The sequence below is a fragment of the Lissotriton helveticus genome, chromosome 1_2 (genome assembly GCF_964261635.1).
Source record: "Lissotriton helveticus chromosome 1_2, aLisHel1.1, whole genome shotgun sequence".
Classification (NCBI taxonomy): Eukaryota; Metazoa; Chordata; class Amphibia; order Caudata; family Salamandridae; genus Lissotriton; species Lissotriton helveticus.
In genome coordinates, this window is record NC_136058.1 from 42,216,926 (window position 1) to 42,242,461 (window position 25,536).

Here is a 25,536-nt window from a genome sequence, read left to right on the forward strand (position 1 = left end):
TAATATGTTAATATTATTTAATTGTCTAAGGAGTCACGGACCCCCTGAGTAGGCTTCACTTGCCCCCAGGGGTCCCTGGACCACAGGTTAAGAACCACTAATGTAGAAGACCTTAAGAGGTTCATTCATCAGGGTTCAGGCGATGTAGGTTGATGTAATAAGATCCTCTGATCGGTTCAACAATGCAGATCCTTGAGGACAGTGAAAAGACTCTGGGTTGGAGCATGTGCTACACTGTCTGTTAAATATCTTGTGACAAAGGAAGCATTGCTAGGGCAGGGATTTTCTGACCAATGTTATGTGGTTTCAGTGTTTGGGCTCTGCAATCTGTTCTTGCACTTGCTAAAATGAATTCTTGCACATTTGTTGTTGAAGAGGTTTTTGTTACAAATGCCTACTAGGCCATCTGAAGCCAACACCCAACTGCCAATGGTAAAGTAAAAGAGATTTGTTCCATTTTGGTGCCCCTCTTGATGTGTGTTTGAAAGTACTCAACCATGGTTACAAGGCACACAAATTATGTTTATGAAATCTCTCTCACCACAATGAGAGTGATGTTGTGCCCAACCAAATGGAAGCCACTGCTCCTTGCGCGCTGGTTCTTAACTAAACCCAAATATCGTTTCATCCATTCATGCAGTTAACAAAACTATCAGAAATACATGTTATCCTGTTGCATACACTTGAATAATGATCGCTTTCTTGCTTTCGTTTACTAAAAGTCATTGCATGCATGCTTATCAGCCCGGAAATTATCTGCGAGACACAGGAATTCAATCAAATGAATTAAACCTGCAGTTATAGTAGCTTTTCGTAAACCTAAATTATCAAAATAATACATAAGCTCCTCAACATTCCTCGTCCCAGACCTTAGTAATTAGGTGATGCCGACGTGACCTAGCATTTCAGAAAAGTTTAAAAATCTACCCTCGTTCCTCTTCAGCTCCCTTTTCTCCCCAGGCCTCATCTCTTACCTTACAGCATTCACAATGCATTCAATGAAATGCATTAATGTAGCTTTATACAGTGTGAGGTACACATTTACACCATTTTAAGTAATTTCTGCTCAGTATTAAAAAGTGCTTCTGTTCACAGTCCGCACCTTATTAATCATATTGGTCTCAGCCCGCTATGGATGTGCAGCAGTCTGTCCAGTCCAATTTTTGAGCTTCTGATTGATCCACATATCATCCGCCAACATGAAACGGCAATATGTCTGCTTTTTCATTAATCCTGAAGCATAAATCCTCTAAATATGTTTAGCCACTTTCTATCTCCCTTTATCTCTCTCGCTATCAAAATGGAATTTCTTCTCTGCCTACGCTTCTGAAATCTTCAAACGGTAGGCAGATAGAATGGATAAAGCGCATATTCGTAGTCTCACCAATTAAGCTTTTTTTTTTTAAAGAACCTTCTTCTGTATAGTTTAACTCGTGGCACAGATTGTGCCAAATCCAGCAATCGCCTCCTGTGGTCATAACTACCGTGCAATTCACTATGCATTTCTTTACAGGCAGGCAGTAAATATTATGTCCTGTTTATTAATTGCAAATGTGCCAGAAAACAGAAATACAAAACGAAATTAATACCAACCAATTTTTGCTCCCGGCGGATCAGCGAAAACATGATAATGTACTCCAAGGGGCAATTCTTTTCGATTAAGTTTTTCAGCTATCTGTAGCTGATAAGCAAGCTCCTGCTCTTTGTCAACTGCTGTAATAACAACAACGTCCCAGAACTCTCCAGTTTGCACTTCTTTGCCTATTGAGAAGGAAGAAAAATGAATTGTGTTATGTACTGAAAAACAAACGGGAGGTCAATCAATTAAAGAAGAATATTTGTCAGCTGATACATTGCTACAAATTCGCATCAAACATAGTGGATCGTGCTTACTGCACTGAAGTATCTTTATAAGTTGTAACTTTGGACTGAATAATCTTAATGTGCTGACATGTATTTATTTGTAGCACTTGTATATTGCTTACTAAACTTATATGGAGTGCTGAAGCGCTTACCCACATGGAGAGCGAGCGAGCCAGTGTAGTTTGCAGTTGGAAAGTTTATTTTTAGTCTACGTGGGAAGCCTTTTCATGTTGTGCATGAAGAACACCGAGGTGCAGTTATGTTATGGGAGAACGTGTGTGGTGGGATGATGAGCGAGGGTACTAAAAGACAGACTCACACATTTTAATTGTAATAAGAACTAAAACACACAGGCCGCTCAACAGCACCAGCCTACCTATCTGGGCCTTTGGATGTTGTATGCACCAAATTGGGGACATCAACAGTAGCCATGCACATATTTATTTATTTATTTTTAAGAGCAATTAAGGTTTTTGACCCGAGCAGTAACAACACAATCTTTAAAATGCCCACATTCCACCTACTCCTCCTAGGCCGGAGTAAACTACAACATTTGAGCAGGGGGTTCTGTTACAAACCTCTCTCAAGCCTCAAAGGCAGATTAACTCAGTTGGGTCATAACACACATTCTACCCAGATTGGCATCCTACACATTCGAGGGTAAAATACAACGTTCTTGGCTGTAAACTGAACTAACTCAAGAGTGAATCGGCTTTCCTCGGTTATCCTTCTATCCACATCCTCCAATTAAGCCCAACACTTTTCTAATATCTCAGCTACACTTGTTCTTTCGAGTTTAACTATGGAGACAATTTATTGAAAAAGATGACACAGGAACATCTCTTATCTAAACATATAATATTCCTACAAGTATTTACTGCTTTCATAACATTTATGGCATCAAGGCATCACAATTTAATGACCACAATAATTATCATCAGTCCAACCCAAATCATCAGAAGTTGTCATTAATCATGCAACGGAGTCACATGGTCTGTGATGAAAAGCTTCTTGATTAATTAGTATTCCTTTTGCGGATACATACAGATTCTCAACCCAGCCAACGCGTTTCGTCCTATAAGTACTTAATCAGGGTTGTAATATGTCCTCTAATTCCACATGTTTGTTGTAACTGGCAAAAACACCTTGCGCTCTTTGGAACCCAATCATTGAATAATTATATCAAAAAAGAATCCTCCTATATATGAGGATTCAGTGCATATATGTGTGCCCTCCTTCATCTGAACGGAAAACAATTTATTTATGATTCTGGAAGATGGAGGTTGCCGTTCCAGTTACTCAACAGAAATCAAAATTCGTCTTGAGATTTCTTGAAATAAATCTTTTTCCATCTAGTGGTTATTTGTCTGTAATGCACCAGTCCCAAGCCAGTATTTTTGTTCTGCAAAGGAAACTGCTTTCAGCACCAAGAAGGGTGCCACCGCCCGAGAATTGAGGCGGTTGCCCGCCACCTGTTGTCCATGCACTGCCAGTGTCCTATGCCAAATCAAGTAGTAGGAAGAGAAGCACAGGGGCATGTACCCATGCCCAGTGAGGAGGACAGTGTAACTCCAACGATAGGCAGGATACTAGCAGAAGAGACGGTGCACTGCTCCCAGGCACCGCAGCAAGAGACTGTAAACCCCCACAGAGTGCCTCAAGTAGCTTAAGCTGACCCAGCCAGGTAAAGGACAGCCAGGTTCAGTGAAACCAATTGCCCCTATTCCTCAGTAAGAGATAGGAGACAAGTGGGCCGTACGTAGAGTGGGACACGAAGGAAAGAAAGTGCTAAGGAAATTAAGAGACTGCTAGGAGTGCACCTCATGGGCTGCCAAGGATTAAAAATGGGAGACTCAGCCAAGGTAGTGATAAAAAAAAAGGCAACTGAACCCAAAGCAACAAAGCCTACAGAAATACAGTGTCTAGGAGGAAAAGGCCTAGAGCGGCATGAGCCACAAGCTGCCAGAGAAGGTTCAAGGTGCGTTGGCCTCAGGGAAAAGGCAATCTGCAGAGGGATATTGGGTGCCAGATCCAGAAGCGAGTGAGCCCTCAGAGAAAAGAAAAGAGGAAGTAACAAGGCTACATCAGTCACCCATCCCTAGAACAGAATAGCCACCGCTGGCCCACAAATAATGTCAATAATGTCAATGGAGTGACTGACCGTGCCGTTCCGGGCCCGCCCTTAGGCAGGACTAAGTGCCACCACGGCATAGCCTTGACACGCAAGGAGTGCGTCCTCAAGTGAAGACAAAGAAGAGCAGGAAGAAAGGTGACTCTCCAGCCAGGGAGTGGGGCACCCAGAAGATCGCTCAGGTCCACGAGAAGAAGATTTGGGTCCTAAAGAGCGGACATGACAAGGAGATCCCTGTGAAAGGTAGATCACAGCAAGAGGATTAGTCAGGAGAAAGAGGAGAAGAGAATCAGTCCTAGGAGTCGGACGTGACCCGACAGCTGCATGAAAGTGCACGTCACATCGAGAGGCCTGGTCGAAAGGAAGAAGAGCGTGACTAGATGGCATAAGGCCACATCTTGAAGAGAAAAGAGAAGAAGAGAGTGGCCTGATGCCACGTCATGCAAGAGCAGACGGAGCACCCGGTCCAAACGGTCTTCCCAACGCCTTATTTAGGAAAGACTCAGCGTTTTGGGCCAGCCAACTAACACCTTTATTCGGTCAGATTCTAAATACCGGAAGCATTCCCGAATCATGGAGAGGCAGCATTCTGCATCCTATATATAAATCCGGGTCCCGCTCAGATCCTAACAACTACAGGCTTATAGCCTTAATAGACGTGGAGGCTAAGATCTACGCTTCCAACTTGTTGGTAGAACTGGAATCCTGGGTGAGCAGTACAGGGATAATTCCCCGGACACAAACAGGCTTTCGGCCAGGACTGGGCACCTTGACTAATCTATCTGCGTTAACCCTCCTCGTTAACAAAGCTATCAATACCTCCTCCCCGCTGTACACTTGTTTCCTGGACCTAAAAGCGGCCTTTGATAAAGTGCCTAGATTTAATCTTTGGGCCAAAATGAAAGCCTGGGGCGTGCCGCCAAAGTTGCTGGGAGCAATAATCGAGCTCTATACCAACACTTGGGTCCAAGTGAAAAAAGGAGATGGGCGACGCCTGACAAGGAAATTCCAGACAACCAACGGCTTAAAGCAAGGCTGCGTTCTGGCCCCCAGCCTCTTTAACATCTATACCGCAGACCTAGAAAGTGACCTAAGCACCATCCAGGGAGACCCACCAAAACTGGCCCACTCGCCTATAACAAGTCTCCAATACGCAGACGACATAGTGCTCCTTTCAAAAACCCCCATCGGTTTACAACGCTTGATCTCCAAACTATCGCAGTACCTCGCGAATGCACAACTGATTATAAATCTAAAGAAAACTAACATCATATGCTTCGGTGGCTCCGGAAAAAAAAAAAAAATCTTTCGTCTGGAGGATAAATTCTACCCCTTTAATCCAGGCAAATCATTATAAATACCTGGGCATCTTACTGGACCACCGCTTAAAGTTTAAACAGCATCTAGAACAGGGGGAATCCAAAGCAAAGCAGCTCCAATTTGCTTTTAAAACTGTTCAAAAGCAATTAAAAGGTCATTCCACCGGCCACATCCTTAACATCGTAGCCGCCAAATTTCTGCCATCACTGACATACGGCACTACTGGCAATCCGGTACGCCACAGCGTTAAATCTCGCCCAATCTAGGCTGTTCAAATCTCTTTTTGCAATTCCGAGACATATCTCGCAAGCCCAAATTCGTTTGGAGTTCGGTCTCACTAACCAGCTCCCAGCAAGACAAGGAGCATTCGCCAAATATTATTGGCGTATGAGGGACGCAGAAGACGAATCCCTGGCCCATCTATGCTGGTTAGAAGTCGAAAAACAGGCCGGGCTACCAGACTCAACATACAAGATCTTGAGGCAAGCTTTGGAGGCACTAAAACTAGAAGAATCTTGGCGTTTGCCCATGACATATTCCGCCTTTAAACTGATAATCAAGAAAGCAGTCAAACAATCATCACTATTCATGGACAAAGCAGCAGTGGCTGGTAAAAACCATGCCTGGATCGTTTTGCCGTCATATACCTACCTAAAACCACAGGATTATTTGAAAGAACGTTTCAGGGACCATTATAAAAGGAAATTAAGCCTTTTAAGGCTGGGTTACTTCTCGTCCAAAGACCTCACTCCCAAATGGCTACGGCTGTGGGCAACTCCCGATTGCCGCCTCTGTGGCAATGGCGCAGAGTCTCTACTGCATCTTATATGCATATGCCCGGCTCTTCAAAATCTAAGAAAATTGTTTCTTCGATCTCTCTTAAGAGAAGCCCAGGTGAGAACTTGCAGGGCGGCGGTGATAAGATGCCTAAGCGGTTCTTGGATAGAACTCTCATGTAAAACCATAAAATTTTTGAACCTCGCCGCCATAGAGCTGGAAAAAAGGGCACCACCAACAGAGGTCTCTGGACAATAGACCAGGCCTTGGCAGACAACAGACCCTTCCACCCCCCTCCCTTTTCGCCAAACGGCTGTATTTTTCTATTATATGGAAAAAATAACTAGCCCTTTTGTTTGTATAATCGTTACTCATTTAAACTTGTTCCTTTTATCACGTGTCAAAATTAACGCGTCCCAAGCAAGAACTCACACCATTTGTTTATTCTTTTCCTTTTAGACCTTCTTTCCGCTACCTTTGTAGAGCTTGATAATAATTTTAACTTGATTTAAAGTTTATCTTGTGTTGTTTTATGATGTAAATACCGCTTGCATGGTGGTTAGTCCACCCTTTTATGATTTTTTTTTAAATCAAATAAAGTATTATTATTATTAAAGAGCGGCACAATGCCACAGCGTAAAGGAGAAGAGAGAGGTGTGTGACTGACCCGTCACACAGATGATCCTGACAACCAAAGGTGTGCAGGAGGAAGGAATAAGAGCTGCAAGCATCATCACATTGAGCAAGATGTCGCCATCTGCAGTACAGGTTGTCCAGTGGTAAAACTTGTCATCATTGCCATTTGCATCATATGTCACCTAAGGAGCATCACAACACCTGAGTGGAGCTGTATGCCTGCAAAACAACCTGTAGAGTAACCAGGTGTCCCTGGCCTTGTGGGAGGCTGTCCACTCAGAGACCTTCTGTTACATCTAGTGAACCTGAAGCCTGCTGAAGAGAGCATACGCGATCATTTGTACTATCCACATTTGGGGTTGTACGAGAGACTTGGTCGTGGTCCAGTTCGCACTTCTTCTGTGCAACCTCGGTTGGGGGCGGGGGCGGGGCCGTGAAAAGCCTCCAAGCAATCCACGAGGCCCATGGCAATCAGGGGCAACGGCCTCAGGGAATTCCGGTGAGAAGGGAATCTGGACATGAGAGCTGTGTCTGTAGCAGCTCCATGACAGGCACCAGGCAGCATTGAGGTTGCGATCGGAGTCCGGATATCCAAAGACTAGCAGATGTCTGTGCCCCTAGGTTCTGATGGCAAGAGCAAAGACACTGAGAAAACCACCCTTGCGGCACAACGAGTGACTGGTATGTGGTCTTGTAGGCGGTTCGCTAGTGGCCACTTTGCGCAGCCTGGGAGACTTACCGCAGAGTTCAGACAGTCCAGTGGAAGCCCAGCAGAAAAGGTCTCAAGAACAGTCTGAAGCTCATCCACCGTAAGGTACCAGGAAGCATCACAGCCATCAATGAGACTCTAAACCACCAGTTTGCCATCCTCTGTCTTTGCAAGTTGGCCCTCCCCAGAGACAGGGAGTCTTCAAAGAAATCGCTGCAGCAGAGTCCACCACTGCTCTGGATGCACCATCACAGTGAACTTTGTAAGCAGACTCCAACACTGTGAGACCAGGCAGGACAGAGCATCAGTGCCAGTGTGGACTGAGGCCCCACGGACAGTTGACCAAGAGATCCGGACTTTATCCATATTGCATTTCCTGCCCAGAGTCCTAGTGAAGAAATGTAAACCTCCTAAGGGGGTTCACTGATATATCTGGTTCTTTTAACCAACATAGAAGAGATTGGCACAGAAGCTGTAATATAAAAGTAATGCATTTATTAACCTCAGGTGAGGGAGATTGCGTCACACAGTACCCTCAGGCCACTGTAGGAAGCATTCTAAGGAGTACAGAGAACAGGGGCCTTATATATGCATAGGTTACATTAGTCAGCATAAAACCAAGGGGAGGTCTTGGCACATACCAGCATGCATAATGACTAATATGGCTATACAAAATGTGCTTGCTCAACAAAGTGGGAGGAGAGACTAAACTGAGCACATCAGTAAGAATGGCCTAACAGTTCTATACTAGGAGCAGGTGCATTCTATCAGCTAGGCCTTTCTGAGCATGTGCAAGGCTCTGGAAGAGGGAGAAAGCACATGGCAAGCACATGGCCAACTAAGATGGCTGCCAAGTACAAAATGGCTTTCAGCTCATGCAAACAGATTCCTGCAATCTTTAACAGATAGTCCTTTTAGCATGAGCTAAAGACATTCCTATGATCTAGTAGGAACATAGAACATAGTTTGCACATTTATTTTTATAAATGTTTCAATATCCAAATTCATTGCTAGGTGGGCATTTTTCATTCTAAACATTTCATTAAGCGGGTATATATAAGGTATAAGCAGGAGTACAAAGGAAACAGAGCATTTGGTCACAATTAACATACAGATAGCAGGAGAGAGTAATGACTATTATCACAAAAACAATGATCAATTTCTCCAGCCCTAAGCAAAATGCAAATCCTAGAACCATCTAGTCCAATTCTATGGAAAAATATTTTCAGGGCTCCGATGCATTTCAGTGACCATCCATTTCAATCTCAGAATAGCCAACAGTACATATCTAATAAAAACATTTTCAATAGACTTTTCCAGTGTTTCTTTTATAAGGGCTAGAGTAGCAATCGTTATATGTTTAGGAGGAGGGCAAAGTCGCATTTTTTAACTGCTCAGAAGAATGTTTCTCTCGCAAAAAAAACATTATACCTAATACAAATATTAAAGCAGTCACACATATTATTACAAAAATAATCCTGGCTCCAGGGGACCAGGAGGACCACACAGGGTCATAATAAGTAGGACGAGGAGCCGCAAAAGGCTGCTCCTCCTCAATGTACCCAGAGGGGTACATTACTAACAAAAAGAAGAAGTCCTTGGGAAATTGACGCCGCTGTACAACCAGCCAGAGGGGAGTCTTCTCCCTGTGTCCGTTTGAGCCTCTCAGGCAGGCTCTTGTTGTTCCCACGGTGGAGCTGCATAACTCGCAAATCAGGAATCACGGCCCAGTTTGAGAAGAAAGAGTAGTCTTTCAATGATCCTGTGCAGTGTATCAGGCAGTGCACTAGTTTACTTTACTTCAATCTAACAGGCACCAAGAGCACAGCACCTGTACCCTAAACTCAAGTCCTTCTCTAACTTCTGTATTACTCTGCTGGCGCACTGCTCCTTTGTTGGGGCCACTAATTGCATGCAGTGTGCCCAGGCACTCGATCAACAAACAAAAGTGCCAACTTGCATTCACTTTGGGACCAGGATTTCTGAAGCAACCCTTGTTTCAAAAGGGGTCACCTTAAGCAAAGCCTCCCCGCCGTTCTGGTCGGTCTGTGACTCTAAGCTGGGCATCAAAATCTTGATCCACGATTTCTCCTTTCTGATTTGTGACCTAGTCTTTCCCCCCAAGATAGTGGCAGGGGTACACACTTCACATCCAAGTGCTTTGGCCTTCACTGAGGTCCTAGTTGGCAGCAATGTCTGTGCTGGTTACCTTCACCTTGGCTTCAAGCTGGACTGGTGCTGAATCCCCAGGCTGGATCTGATGTCCGGGCCCCTCTGGCAACGGTTGTAAGGCAGAAAATATCTATTGGTGGCCAGAACAAAAGGTTTTTAGACAAGGCGCAGAAATAATCTATCAACAGAGAGGATAGTCTCAGAATATTTCCTATTCTTGGGAAGCCCCATATATTAGCAAGGCACCCAAGAACCACTTCATCTATCTGAGAGTAAAACAAACCTGGACCTATTGCTCTATTTGAAGCAGCTAAGGAAGTCTGTGTTCATTTACTAAATTCTGAGAAAAATAATACAGACATACTCTAAATCCTTACAACTGTGTATTCCTATATTACTAATCTGAAGAACCCTCAAGAAAAAAGGAAATGTTCTACACTTTTACTCATAGACTTTGCATTACTTGTACAGGACTGCAGACACTTCTAAAAATATTTCTCTCAGTAGAAACACCTACATTGTACGCTTAGGAACATGCTCTCCTAAGCGTAAAATAATTTCAGAAGTGTCGCTTAGGAACACGCTCTTAGGCAAGATGGCGGCTGTGACTGCGGCTGTGTGAGTGGCTTGAGAAACACACTCTGGGAGAGAAACCCTCCCGCGAATCCTCCCCCCCATGTGTTACCTTTGACCCACTGAGATGGTCGTGTTGTGAGGTTAATGCTGTGGCGACATCTTCTTGGTTTTTCGGCGAGTGCGGGAGCCGGTTCGAATAAAAGAAGCAACCTGTGGCGTCTGGCTTTTTTCTTTCATCGGCATCCGGCTCAGTGGCAGCTCCGGTGGCAAAGAGTCTCCGAAATTACGGGCCGGTAGTCTGCGAACATAATGGCCCCAAAGGTGGGCAGTAAGGGTGCTAAGACCCGGGGAGCTGCCGCAGCGACGCTGGAAGCTGCGTCCGTTGTTCCCACAGTCTCGACATCCCCCTCTCGTACGGAGAGAGAAAAACAGCCGGTTGGTCGATCTGAAGACGCCGGTGTAGCACAGGGGGTTGGGAGAGCGGATGGGGCGGCTTTCTCCTCACCCCAGCTTAGCGGTGTGCAAAAGGGCGGTCTTTTTCAAAAACAGCGTACAGTACCAGCTTTTTTTAGAAAACTTGTCAGGAAAGGTAAGCCTGAAGAGAGTAAATTTCCCAGTGTGGAGGATATGGAATCTTGTGGCAACAAAGTTTCAGCAGTTGTATCTGGGTAAGATCTGGTGCTCATACCGCCTGGTAGTAAAACAGTGTTGCCAATTGTAGCAGGGACCAGCAACCCAGCTTGTAATCATAGAAAAGAGGTGGGGGAAGATTGCAATTCTTCATCAGGCGATAAAGTGACTGTGGAAAATTTGCAAAATTTAGATAATCAGTCTGAAAGAGATGGTCGAGATGGGGAGATAGCCAACGATATTGACTCTGGAGATTCGGGGGGAAGTTTTATTCAATGTCAGATCCTTCCAACTCCTCGGAGAACGAAAGTGAAGGAGGAGACTGGGCTGATGATAACAGCTTTCAAAGAGATGAGGAGGAACTGAGCTCTGAAGGATCCATTAGTCAGGGGACAGTTCGGAAAACACAAGATCCTATTAGTTCTTTAGTGAATGAGAAACCTGTCCCCACTGGACCCACCCTTAGTATGGGAATGCTCATTTTCTCCTCAGGTAGAGAAGAATGGTGATGTGATTAAAAACTCTGGGGCGATGCTTGATACAGCGACAGGGGGCGAAAGGGATGTTACTCTTAGCACAATATATCAAGTAATAATGGCGCTTAGAGAAGAGACTAAAGCAGAAGGTTTGCGGACCCAGGTAGCAGTTCGCAAATTGCAGAATACGGTGCGTCGAGTTGCGAAGACATGTACATTAATATCTACGAGGATTGGGGAAGCGGAGGAGAGGATCTCAGCTATGGAAGATCAAATAGCACAGAAGAAGGCCACGATAGCATCTTTGCAAAACTTAAGAGATGACACTAACTGGAAATTAACTGATTTAGAAAATCGTTCCAGAAGGAATAATTTACGTGTTCTGGGTATTCCTGAGGGGCGGGAGGGGAAGGATGTTAGGCAATATGTTATCGAGCTATTCTCTGAAGCATTTCCTGATGTTAAACAGTGGAATTGGGAGACAGAGTTCCAAAGGGCACATAGATTTCCTTTAGTTCAAAGAAGCTGAGTAGTGGGAGCTATTGCAAAACCCAGGGCGATACTTATCTGTTTGAACAACTGTTTGTTGCGAGAGGCATTGTATGATTTGGCTAGGCCTAACAGGAAGAGAAGTGGTAAGGGTTGCGACTTCTTTGTCCGTCCAGATTTCTGTCAGACCACTGTTCAAAAGAGAGGGGTTCGCCGGTGGTCTCTAAGCCAACTGATCCCGTCCTTTCAGGCTAAGGGGAGGCAGGCCTTCCTGCTGAATCCTGCTAAGTTAAAAGTAATATATAAGGAGAAGACCCAATTTTTTTGTCTCAGAAATATTAGCAGAGGAATTTTTGAAGGCACTGTGAGGTATTATGAAAGTAATTCTTGTATAGGATTTCTATTAGTTGTGGCTATTTGATCCAATTTATCTCCTTTGTTGTGGGTGCGGTATTAATTCACTATCCATCATCGAAGACATTGTCCCTATGCCTCATTTGGGTGGGAGAGGGTTGGGGTACGAGGGAGAGGAGGGGGAGGGAAAGGCATGGATGGTTGGTGGTAGTTTTTTGGGTGCACAATGGTTATGGTATCTATGTTTCTGAGGCAGTTAATGTTGTTTTTGAGATGTAAATGGGGTGACGGGCAGGGTAGACAAGACTGTTTGTTTGCTTTAGTTGATTTAATTTAGTACAGAATATTGGTACATTTTCTATCTGTTCATGGAATATATGTGGATTAAATGATAAAAGGAAAAGGGGTGTAATGGCTCACATTTTACAGATGCAGCAATATGATTTGTTATGTGTACAAGAAACACATATTGTATGGAATAATCGAAAGTGGTTTAATGATTTGGGAATGGAAATTCTAGGATGTACTAAACAAAGTTCCAATACCAGAGGTGTAGCGATCTTAATGAGACATGGACTAGGGGTTCGTAAATGGGTAAAAGAGGATGCTTTGGGGCACTGGGTAATTGTAGAATAAGCTGTCAATGGTTCTCCATTGACAGTATGTTCAATTTATGGATCTAATTTGGATGATCCAGAGGTGTTACATCATCTAAGTATTGAATTGGCGGCATGGCCAGCCCCTTTAATTTTTTGTGGGGACTTTAATCTTCATTTTGAGGGTGATTTTGATATTACGAGTGATTGTCCATATATGGGAAAGAAGGTTAAAGTTTTTAAAGCTACCAAAGGATTAGTCAAAGAGTTTGGCTTAGTTGATGCTTAGTTTGCTCAGAAAAGAAATGTCCCCAGAAATACTTTTTACTCTGCTCCCCATAGGAAACATGTTCGTCTAGATTATTTTTTTATTTCGGCTGATGTGTTGGCAAATGCAAAGATAGAGATTATACCAAGGATAATCTCAGACCATAATCCATTGGTATTAGAACTTGATATCAGTGTAAGATCGCAACCAAACGTATGGACATGTGAACGTAATCTCTTATTAGATCATGAATATTGTAGATATATGTGTGATTGGATTACAGAATGTTTTTTAATTAATTGGGGAACCGCCTCTGATCTTACTGTCTGGGATACATTCAAGGCTGGAGTTCGGGGAGTGACACTGAGTTACTCCATAGCCAAACAACGCAAAGTATTGGTGGAAATTAAGGAGGGGATGAGACAGCTTAGGCTTTTAGAAATCCAGCTCATGGGAGAGCTGACTCATCAGCAAATTATGGATGAAACCTTAAAAGCCATTGCAATCTTAAAAATTAAAATTCACCCGCAGTTTGCAACGAAGATCGCAACAAAGTTGGCTACATATAGGGCTCAGGTTTATGAAGTGGGGAAGATTCTGGTAGGATCTTAGCTAAGAGATTACAGCAAAGGGAAATAAAGAATAAAATATGTAGGATACAGGACCATCTTGATAGGATACAGGAATCGCCGGCTGAAGTTCTGAGTGTTTTTTCGTAGATTTTATACTAGTCTTTATACAGAGGATGAAATAACTGATGCAGAAGGGCAAATGAAATAATTTAGTGGCAATATTGAAACCAATAAAGTTTCCCAAGGTCAAAATGCTGCATTGGCAGAGTATGTAACTTGGGAAGAAGTGGAGGGAGCAATATTATCATTAGCCATGAGTTAAGCAGTCGGCCCCAATAGTATCCCGTTAGAATTCTACAGAACATTTTGCCAGGTGTTAAGACCAGAACTCATGACATTATTCCTTGATGCCCAACGTGGTATAGCACCAGACTCATGGAGAAAAACCACGATCATTGTTTTCTTAAAAAAGGGTAAGCCCAAGCTCTGTCCATCTTCGTATAGGCTGATTTATTTAACTCGGACAGTAAGATTTTTCTAAAATTATTGCTTTATGTTTAGGGGCAGTTATCATCCCTCTTGTTTCTGAGGTTCAGTATGGGTTTAACCCAGGGAGGGATACTGCTGACCATGTGAAAAGGGTGATAGCTCTTCTGGATTGGGCTCAGGCAACTGACTCTGCGATGGGGGTGATCCTGTTGGACGCCGAGAAGGCGTTCGACAGGGTCTCCAGGCAATATATGTGGGAGGTTCTACGTTGGAAAGGGTTTTGTGTGGAATTTATACAATCAGTTAAGACTTTATATATATATCCGGTGTCTACTATACGGATATCAGGGCTAGAATCTGAGTTATTCAATATTAACAGGGGTACAAGGCAGGTTGCCCGTGCTCTCCTCTTTTATTTGCTTCATATATTGATTTATTTTTGAATAAGTTAAATTGTTATATAGGTATTAAATCAATCTGTCTTAATAATACAAAGTATAGAGCATTAGCCTATGCTGATGATATTATTGTAGTATGTAGAGATATTGCAACAGCTCTTCCTGTAATAAAGTCAGTAGCGGTGCAGTTTGGTCACTTTTCGGGGTATAAACTCAATATAGAAAAAATTCAGATACTTTATTCCGGTAAGGATCCCCCGGCGGATGTGGCAATAATTTTTTGAGGCAACGTATTTGGGAATAAAAATTACCCCCATGGTGGATAAAATCCCTTTCTTAAATATTCTTCCAGTTATTGAGAAGGTAAATGCTACCTTGGAACGACTTGATCATCTTCATTTATCTCTTCATGGTAGATGTAATGTATTAAAAATGGTGGTTCTCCTGAAATTTCTATATATGTTTAGAACAATTCCCTTAGAGTTCCCTAGTCTATGTTTTTTTTATATAGACGGGATGTGTTCTAGGTTTTTGTGGGGTTACCGAAGATTAAGAAGGGCCTATAAGAAAATGGTTCTTCCTAGACATCGGGGGGGGGGTGGGGCTGGGGCATACCACACTTTATAATGTATTGTTGGGAGGCTATGATGCAGATTATAGGGCCGCTGGTCGTGGGGAGTAAAGCCCAGATTCCCTCGTGTCATAGACCATCAATTTATGAATTTGGGTTGGGAAGCGAAGTCAACGGCTGTCTAGTAACAATCATAGAACCGAGCTACTATAAAAAAACAAGGTTCAAGATACTGAAGGCAGCCTATAGAGTCTGACTACAAATTAAACGGCTGTACCGTATTCCAAAATTGAATTCCTATACTCTCTTTAAGGCCTCTGGGTTATTACCAATAATTTTTGGGACATTTGTTGTATTTAGATGGGGTCTAAAATGTATATGTTGTTTAGGGGATCTGTTTGATCAAGAGGATTTGTTAGCGTATTCAGATTTTAGAGAGAAGTTTGGGCTAGATAAGCAAGAAGATTTTTTTTAATACTTGCAAATTCGGATCTTCTTGGCTAAATTGGGCTCAAATGAAGGACAACAATTTGGGAAAATTGCGCTAATTGAAAAAATGAAGAATAAAACACCGCTAAGGCAGTATTATCAACAGCTGGTTGAAGTCCTTTCAGATGATTTGGAGGAATGTCAAATGAAATGGGAAGGCAAATTAGGTGTTGAGGAGGTTAATATAAGCAAATCGATGGAGCTTGCAAATAGTGTTTTAATGACAGGAAGATCACGTAGCGAGCATTATATGGCCATTTATGATCTATATTATTCCCCTAGGAATGTCTCTCGTTGGGGTGCAACAGTAGGGGATAAATGTAATCGTTGCTGACTGTTTGCAGCTGATTCAGTTCATATGTTTTTTTCTTGCCCTAGATTGGGGGATTTCTGTCAAGAATTTGAGGGATTTTTAAACACTATCTTCGGAACCCCCACGATGATCACGGGAGACTTAGTGATCATCGGAGTAGGCTCTTATTTAATGGCTAATGCAAGATCGAATTCTTCAACCGCACTGTTGTTCATTATGATGGCGGTGGTTCGTGCGTGTATCACCAATGAGTGGATCAGCCTCGACCCTCCAACTTTTTTTAATTGGAGAGCAAGATTGTTGGGTATGTATAATTTTGAGTCATCTATATATAGAACCATAGGGAGAAGGAAAAGAATGATGGGTGCTGAAATTTGGTCTCAAATACTTGAATGGATTTCTTAACGGTCGGGGTAACAAACTGGGGGCTGATCAAATGAAAATCAATGGGCTTAATTATGTGTAAAGGAGGGGTTTGTTTTATATAATATGATATATGCTATCATTCAGTGCTTGTATTGTATCAATTTTGTGTTTGGATTGTACCATAACCATGATGTATAATTTGTATATTTTCTACTGTGCCTGGGAGAAAATGGGGATAAAAACTCAATAAAAAAATATTTTAAAAAAACATGCTCTCATGTTATATGTGCAGCAGGAAAATCTAAAACTGCTAATTTAACAGGGATTCTTATTACATAAAGAACTCAAAAAAACTTCAACATAGTGGGTACATTTTCTCCAGCAGAACATGTTGTGATAAACAAACTCCTATAGAACAGTATTTTCTTCAAAAATGTTTGCTAATGATCACATGGGCCCCTTTCCTGCATTCTACTTTTCACTATCCAAACTATGCAACATCAGCTCTAATAAGGACTGTCAGCTTATTTACACAGACTAGCTAATAATAATGGTGTTATCATCTGAGAATTTTAGAACAAAAACTACCCACATCTAGTTCCCCTTAAAGGTCAAATAAGGGAACATCAATCTAGACCACTCGTCCTTTCATAATTTCATCAGACAGGATGGGCAGTAACATAGCATATATATATATTTATTCATTTTATTAATGCTAACAATGTTTAAAACAGTATTACTGCATAGCCAATTAAATGTCCCATGGCTGTTTCCCAGAAGTTTAGACAGGCTTAAAATTGATTGAGAAAAAGAGAGAGAAAACATAAATTTGCCTACCCTTAATTTGTAGAGGAGCTAGCCTCCTTCCCCCATGTCGACACTATCAACTTCTATTTGTGGCAGCTGGTCACAAATACACTTGTAGGAGGTAAGTAGCACATGTAGCTAGCTAGAAAACATTAAGAATCAACCACCAATTCCTTTAGCACGTATACTAGCTGTAACATGAGGGCACATGAATTCAAACTAAATCCCATCGCCTCCTTATCTCAGCCCTAAAAGCATTAGTGCTACATACATGGCAGAGCCATTCTCTTAATCAGAGCTCACATATACCATTATATTTCCCTCTGTTCATATGAGTGCACAAAAACTTCCTTTTGCCAAAATTAGTAAGCAAAACCTCTATTTCACTCCCTGCGCTGCTCATCTTTCAAAAAGTTTCAGAGGTCGAAGTGTCAAAGCAAACCTTGCTCTGAGCCCTGCTAGGCTGCTAAATGCACAACTTGACCTTTTAACCCTTACCAGCTGTCCTATTTGTGTGCTCACTGCTCCATCAGGATTCAAGCAAGCCGGGCTGACGACGGCTGAAATGCCAGAAACCGGTCCCCGGAAGCTTGTCTCCTTTCTGGTGAAGAATTGGCTTGGTAGTTTGGTCTGCCCTGTTCCCATGATGCACTGGGCCAGGGACAGACTAATTTGCATATAGCCAGGTTCTGAGCTGGGATGGGGCAGTGAGCTAAATAACGGTGATGGATCAAGCCCTGATCTTTGGACTGGGTAAGAGTGGTCTGCTTAATTCAGACACTCTGTTCATCACCAACCCCTTTTCTGAATCGCTGAGCCCTGCTAGGCTGCTAAATGCACAACTTGACCTTTTAACCCTTACCAGCTGTCCTATTTGTGTGCAAGGCTTTACATGCGGCCTTCCAATTCAAAGCAACTTATGGAGACTCACAGCTGAAAAGCAGTCCTGTTCCATTCCTGTTTTCAAGTAATTTAGAAGTACGCTTAATAACTTCTGCTGGCTTTTTATATTTAGATTCATTTGTGTGCAGTGTGCGGTGTGCTTTTCTAGCAGTATAGAGGTCAGCTGTTCATTCTATACTTACATGTGTGCATTTACTGAAGCCTGAGATCAGCTTGAGAACTGCTCTGAGTGGCAGAACTACTTTTAAACAGTGAATTTGCCCAATTTTGACTTTGGTGTTAGGGGCAGCTAAAAATGAATAACCTAAAATGTTTTGGCATATTAGTCATCCCCAGAATGTCCTCTACATATCCCAGAAATGTATAAGGTACACCCTTATAAAAATTAGTGTTGTACGCCTGGGTAAAGTGACAGTTCACATGAAAGTTTCCCCCCATTGTGATAAGTGTTGCTTAAATTCAACTTTGATGCTAGGAGTTCACAGTATGATTATTAGGCATTATAAAGATTAAAAAACGAACTTAGTGCACTTATTTCTTTTTTTTTTTATTCATATAATCAAAAAAAACTTTTTTTAATTAACACCAATCATTTTGATGGTTCCACATATGAAAAGCACGCTTCATTCCTTTCCTATCATATTTAAACACATTCATTTATAACCCTAAGCACAGAAGGACAGTTATTATTTAACATCAGAACCACGGATGTGCTTATGTAAAAAGGCATTAAGAAAGGAAATCCCTACTTTCTATTTTTTCTCTGTTATCCTAAATAAAGAAAGTGTTTTTTGTAACTTTTTAAAATTAGTCAGTAATGCAGACATTTATACAAGGTTTACACTAACTTAAAATCTAGTTGACTTCAGCAGTCTCCTTGTGGCTTGCTGTCAGGAATAGCCATATGCTATTGACGCAGCTGTTGTTCTGACCAGGGAGAAAAATTATTTTTCTGTATTAGTAATGTCTTGACAGAGTTTAATCCCCATTTGTTGTGTCAGACAGCTTCTTCTCAGTGAGACAGCTAAAACACAGCTGTTGGAAAACGTTTTCTAGTGTTGAAATATAAGCACAGTCACAGTCTATTTAAAAGTCAGGCATTTCAAGGCAGTCAAAATCTATAGTTTTGATAATATAGTGTTTATTTCAGCAACAACCAATTCACATAGATGATGTGAATGCCTTTTAATATCTAAAACAATGTATCTAAGGAAAATACTGTTACATTTTGTATTTTAGTCATAATTATTGCAAAGTACACAATTTCGTTTTTGAGACCTCTTTTATTCCTATTGAATGTGAATTCTAATTTTAACTTTAGCATTGTGGCAATTTTCACATATGTATAGTGTCTTTGTCAATTTAATAGTAACATGCAGCTATTTAGCATCTGTTGTATAATTAATTTCTGGATTTTTTATTTAATATGTAAGTAACTAAATTACATTTTGCATAACAGAATGATGACAACAACAAAAAAAAAAAGAACACAGGTTACATCTGTGAGCCACCAAGGGAGCGGGCGGAATGAGGCACTGACGAAGATAATGGGGAAGGGACTTGAGATTAATATCAGGAATTATATAAATCACTGTGTTGTCATGATTATCATTACACCAATGTTACGGAACTGCTTACCGACAGATAGCAATGTATATGTGTATAATTGGAATGCTATGTGCCTTGATTACAATGGATATAATAAAAATAATTTTTAAAAAAACACATTGAGCTCATTCCAGACATTTACAGAAGGGGGTCATACACTCAGAACACACAATACAGCGCACTTAAGGCTAGCCAGTCTTACACAAAAAGCGCAATCGCTACTTACTCACACAAGTATCAGCGATGCAAATCACAATCCACAGAGACATTTAAACGCACGATTAACCCACAAATCAACACTTGGGACAGAAACAAAAGACAGCCCACAGACTGTACTTAAACCAAACCATTTGTAAATACTAATTGTAAGTCATATTTACAAGAAAAGCTCTAAAAAATTGTCCCAAAAAACTGCACCAAAACAGCCCAAAGACTATTTTATGTTCAAGAAGCCAAAATAACCATATTCGCTAGTTTTGGCTGACAGAACACCCAAAAAGCGCTCTGCATATCACTACTTATAAAAGTTTCAAGTGTACAAATCAGGATCCTTTTTTATGTACATATTTAATTTCATGGGGTATGTAGTCACCAAGGAAGAAATACATTTTTATACCTAAACCTATTTAAGTATCCCCTCTAGGGGAGCCGGCTGATTCCACTCTAGTTCCATAATGGTACCTCCAAGAAAGCAACACATTCTACGATGTGTGCTAAGAACAGGCATGCCAAAAATATTGCAGCATATGCAATATTATACGTAAAGTAGCACTTATTTCAATGTGTGCCGTTCAAGTTTTATAAAAAGTAGAGAAAAGTCTCCTCATTACCTGTCTATATAAATTGCAATTCATATATCTCCAAATTCCAAATACTGGCCAATTTGCATACAATTCCAAAACCAAAAAGCGTTGCAACACACAACCTTACCAAGCACAAAACTCCAACCTCTCACTGCCAAGTTCTGAGTGACCTAACGGTCGTTTTAGAATACTCACGCCAAAAGGGTTCTCAGTCAGGAGCGGTAAACATTTGGAGGATCAAAATCAGAAAGACTAGAAATATACTGGGCTGCAGAGAAAGAGAATCTCCGTGGGCAGGGTACCTCCTCAGTAGATTCCTGTCTCCTATCAAGACCACTCCCTTGGAATGCCGCTTCTCTGATGAGGTCCACGTTTCGAGCACCATTTGAAGAAATATAAACCTCCTAAGGGGGTTCACTGATACACCTAGTTCTTTTAACCAACAAAGAAGAGATTGGCACAGAAACTATAATATAAAAATAATACATGTATTAACCTCAGATAAGGGAGATTGTGTCACACAGTACCCTCTGACCACTGTAGGAAGTATTCTAAGGAGTACAGAGAACAGGGGCCTTATATATGTATAGGTTACATTAGTCAGCATAAAACCAAGGGGAGGTCCTGGCACATACCAGCATGCAAAATGTCTAATATGGCTATACAAAATTTGCTTGCTCAACAAAGTGGGAGGAGAGACTAAAATCAGCACATCAGTAAGAATAGCCTGACAGTTCTATACTAGGAGCAGGTGCATTCTATCAGCTAGGCCTTTCTGAGCATGTGCAAGGCTATGGAAGAGGGAGAAAGCACATGGTTAACTAAGATGGTTGCCAAGTACAAAATGGCTTTCAGCTCATGCTAACAGATTCCTGCAATCTTTAACACTAGGATTAAACTACGGATGTGTGCTGTGAAGTCAGGTGCTCCCGGGTGCACTTGTCCACTCATCCTGTCCTACCGACTGCCTGTATAGACTCAGTGGTGTTTTTGTTTTGGTGTTTTGTTCTCTCTCACAGGTTGGACTTATTGTCTATTTTCTATAAAGTCTGGGAGGGATGTGGTGACCGGCTGGTCACAGTCTAGTGTTTCTATAATAATGTGTTTCCACCAGCCACTCCTTGAGGGCTGGTTTCCACACTCACCCCACGCCCATCCATCACAGGTGTCACCGGTCAGGTGAACCTGCTAATAAAAGGGGCCAGGTGCATCTGCCTAGGGCCAGTTCCAGTACCATTCTATATGTAGCTGTTTGTCCTGCATGAGGGCCTAGGGCCCTAACCATTACAGCCAGCATCACAATCTTCTTTCACACAGAACAGGTAGTGTATAAACAGCAGCAGTGTAAACTTCACTCATGCAACGAACTCGTTCAACATGTACATCAGTAGTGATTGTTTTCTGGCTTACAATCAATCACAAGATAGATCATGGAAGGCAACACTTCAAGCTTCCCTCACACAGAGAACCAGCTTAGTACAGACAGTAACAAAACACTCGCCTTATAGCAATCTTACATGCAACTAAAGTGCACTATATGTAATAGCATAACAGCAGTTACTGCACAAGCACACACAAATACCCAAACACATAAAATCTTAACATACATAAACACAACAGGCACGCAATCTGCTCAGTTGAGTACTAATCCTTATAGTTCAACCCCACATAAAAGCTCCCTGTATGCTCATAGCCTAGGATAATGAGGTGATGAAGATATTGAACAGGAACAAAGCTGATAGCCCTGCCTGTACAGCATGCCAACCATTACACTTTAGGAACTTTCTCGAGAAACGTGCCCCTGACAACAAAAACGTCCGCAATGGGAAAATTCACTGAGCACCCTTGCAGGCAGTTATCACCGCCATAAAATCTTAGGGCCTGGTTTAGAGATGGTGAGAATGGAAACTCCTCCAATTGTTGGTGAAAATGCTAAATCCAGAGGAGATTGCACTGGTGGCGGAAGTTCCTCCACGCTTTACTACTATGGTAGAGAAATTCTATGACTGAACTTTCCTTCAAATTTTGCTAATTGGCCAGAAACAAGAGGCTTTCCATTGCTATCAAACACTAAATTAGAGCTCAAGGGACATTAAAGGACAAAATCATGTATAGGTTAAGAATACAACCTACACCACAAATGCACAACATATTTAATCTGATCAGTAGAAATTAAATCACAACAACACATGCCAGAAAGGAAATCATTATCACCTTTGAGAAAGACCATAATGCAGCTCTGATACTCTATGAATACTCTGCAGGTTGATAATGTACTTCACTGATTTCTACCAACGGGCTGAAATGTTGCATGGGATTCTCAATGACTGGCGTGCCTCCTTTGTAGAGCACACGTTTGCTCTAAGGAATGTAAGGCTGATTGGACCTGCCAGAATTTGAACCTGCTATCATAGGCTCACACACAGATCCCTGCAGTGAATGCTTTAATAGGACATAAAGGACTAACTAGGTAGCCTATGACCATTAAATCCCAGAGGCAAAGGGTAGCATGTGGCAAAGGGTAGCATGTGGTACAGGGTAGCATGTGGCATATTCCATGGGAATTTGTTTAACTTTTTTAATCTTTGATTATATGTATTGTGTAAGCCGAAGAGAAGAGAATTAACATTCATCCCAAGAAAGTAAAGAATCGAACTTGCAAGCATTCGTGAAAGCATTTTACTTTTTCAGACAGTAGCAGTTTCACTTCTAAGAGACTGGCATGGGTCAGGCAGAATCAGCCATTAATCTGCAGGAGTTCCTAAACAGCTATGCAGTCTGTGTGAGAAATTAAATTACAAGCAATATCTTTGAAGGACCATCTAAACAAATCCCTCTTCAACAAGATTTCAGGATAGCATTTTTTGGCACCGGTAGACCTGCAAGGCTGGAGCAAAATCAGTCAAGTCATATCAATTGCCCTGGAAAGCTGAGAGGGTTGGTGAAGACTATGTTGCATTCTAGAATCATCTGCAAGTCTCAAACTCAGGATCCCCTGTGTGCTGTATTCGGGTAAAGGCTCTGGAAAAAAAGCAGTGAAATGTCTGGTTAGTCACAACGAGAGGCAAAGGCTCTGGGCAGCCACTAGGGCAGGAAAAGAGTCAGTCAAACCAGCCATGCCAAGTATCACGCATCAGGCGTTAGACACGCGCATTTCAGTGTGGTGGTCCGCATCACCCCACTGAAATGCGAAGTCACGCATAATAGCGCCTCCTCAGCAACACAGTAATCATGATGCACCGTCCTTACGGATTGACACCAAAGCCGGTTTCCTCTGTGTCAGCGTGCCGTGCACGCTGCTTCTGACAGGCTTGGGGGCGAGCCTGCAGCTTAGAGCTATAAACTGCTACAGTAACAGAAATGTACCTGAAACGCGCTGCAGCATAATTAATGACCACTTTCAAGACACTGTGCAGCGCAGATAGTTAGCGGGCGGCTACTGTTCGAATATAGTGACAGAGATCCCTTATCACGGGGTAAAACTTCTTCTCTGATAACATGAATTCTGCCTGCTATAGTGTGCTCCGGTGGTTTGAAAAAGCGCAGCACTTCCAAGTAGTGGAAAGTCAGTGCAGCGTATTGCTTTCATGATTTCCATCATAGAAATGTTATCAGGGGCAAGCAAGGGTGGTGGATTGAGGATTCACACCATCCCGTACTTTCTCTCCACCAGAGTGTCGGTGCCATGGAAGAGACGCTTGCCGCTCGTGTGTAATTGCTGTCTGCAGAGGTACCTATCTTCCTACCAAAATGCATCCATTACCGGAGGCTACATTATGCATATATCTTTAATGCAGATCCCAGCAGCCGCATCACAATATAATAGTTCCAAATAGAACAAAGGCAACAGCTAAGAGCCATGAGCCAACAACACACAGCCTCTTTTAAATGCGGCTCCCAAGCAGATAAGTCTCATTTTAGCTTGTCTCTGTTTTATCTCTTTTATGGTATTTAGAGCTTATATTTATCATTATTGTATTATATTTCTCTATTATGTTGTATTTAATTGTTTCATTTGGTATGGGTGTGTCCTTATGGCATGGCAGTTTCCATCCCCCGTAATACTTCACACCCTTTCTCACCAATTTACGGAAATTCCCTCATCGCGATCCCCCCCCCCTCGTCCGAGTGTGTGTAGCGTTTATTTCGATGTGTAACCTTTCTTCACGAGTTTTCGTTTGGCTCGATTAATGATTGTGTTTACAATAATGACTCACTTTAAACGTGCCTCGCACGTCTCCTTTGGCGATGACCATCGTTTTTCATTCGTTTTCGGTAAGTAGCAGCATAATTAATTAATTTTGCCTCCTCGGAGTCTCTCGCGCTCGCAACGAGAGACTCGGAGCCTTTTGAGGAATGACCCTTGGCAACTGCCACGCCGCGTAGTCGCGTTGCTAAGGGCATTTTCTTAACGTGCTTCGCCTCATCGGAGCATTGTGGAGTTTCCTTGGCAACCCCTCGTCTTTCCTCATTGCGCGCTCGTAATCGCGAGTGACAGTTAATGTTCATCAGCGAACTTCTCCTACTGACTAAAATACTTAGCCAAACCTTTCCCTTGTATCGGGAATCAATCTACCCGAGTTCTTTTCGAGAACCTGCTCATTTTATTTCAGCTAAACACTCTAATTGCGATTTCTTACCCCATACATATTTGTTTTTTGGGCTCATCGCTTTCCTTTACACCCCTTTCTGAGCTCATATTTTTGACTTTATGTCTAGCTCGGGGTCAGAAGAGGCTTCTGCTCCCTCTCAAGACTTGGCCAATGTTAAATTTAACAAGATGCTCCAGAAGGAGATGAAATCCTGTTTGAGGGAAGGGCTCTCTCAGATTATCAGCTCTAAACGCCCCCCTCAAGAAGATGGCTCAGCCCGGGGTAAGAGACAGAAGAAGAATAATTATATTGATTTGAGCATGGAGGGTCTTTGCACCTCATTGGATAAAGGAGGTTCTAGCACCTCAAGGAGTGAAGGAGGTCTTCGCACCTCGAATCATTTGGGTGTCCTTGGCGGCACAAAGAAACCAGGTGTCCTAAGCGACACACACTTAACCGATGCTCATGATAGCTATGACGAACTTGGATCAGATGACTCTGAATTTTTAGATGAGTATGTCCTCGACCTTAATGATGAGGATCATGACTTTGAAGATGCTATTGAAGAGGGAACACCCTCCTCTAAGGATGTGATCTGTAACCCTTTGGGTGAAGAGATGCTCTCACC

At 42.2% G+C, this 25,536-nt stretch overlaps 1 protein-coding gene across 2 annotated transcripts in view; it reads right to left on the reverse strand.

The window, feature by feature from the left end:
• The window catches only part of FPGT (fucose-1-phosphate guanylyltransferase), a 127,708-nt gene that overhangs the window by 85,723 nt on the left and 16,449 nt on the right, over positions 1–25,536 (reverse strand). For both annotated transcript variants that reach the window (XM_078668689.1, XM_078668682.1), the window contains exon 2: positions 1,594–1,761. In XM_078668689.1, the coding sequence (XP_078524815.1) occupies positions 1,594–1,761 (168 nt within the window). The remainder of the gene's footprint in view (positions 1–1,593; positions 1,762–25,536) is intronic.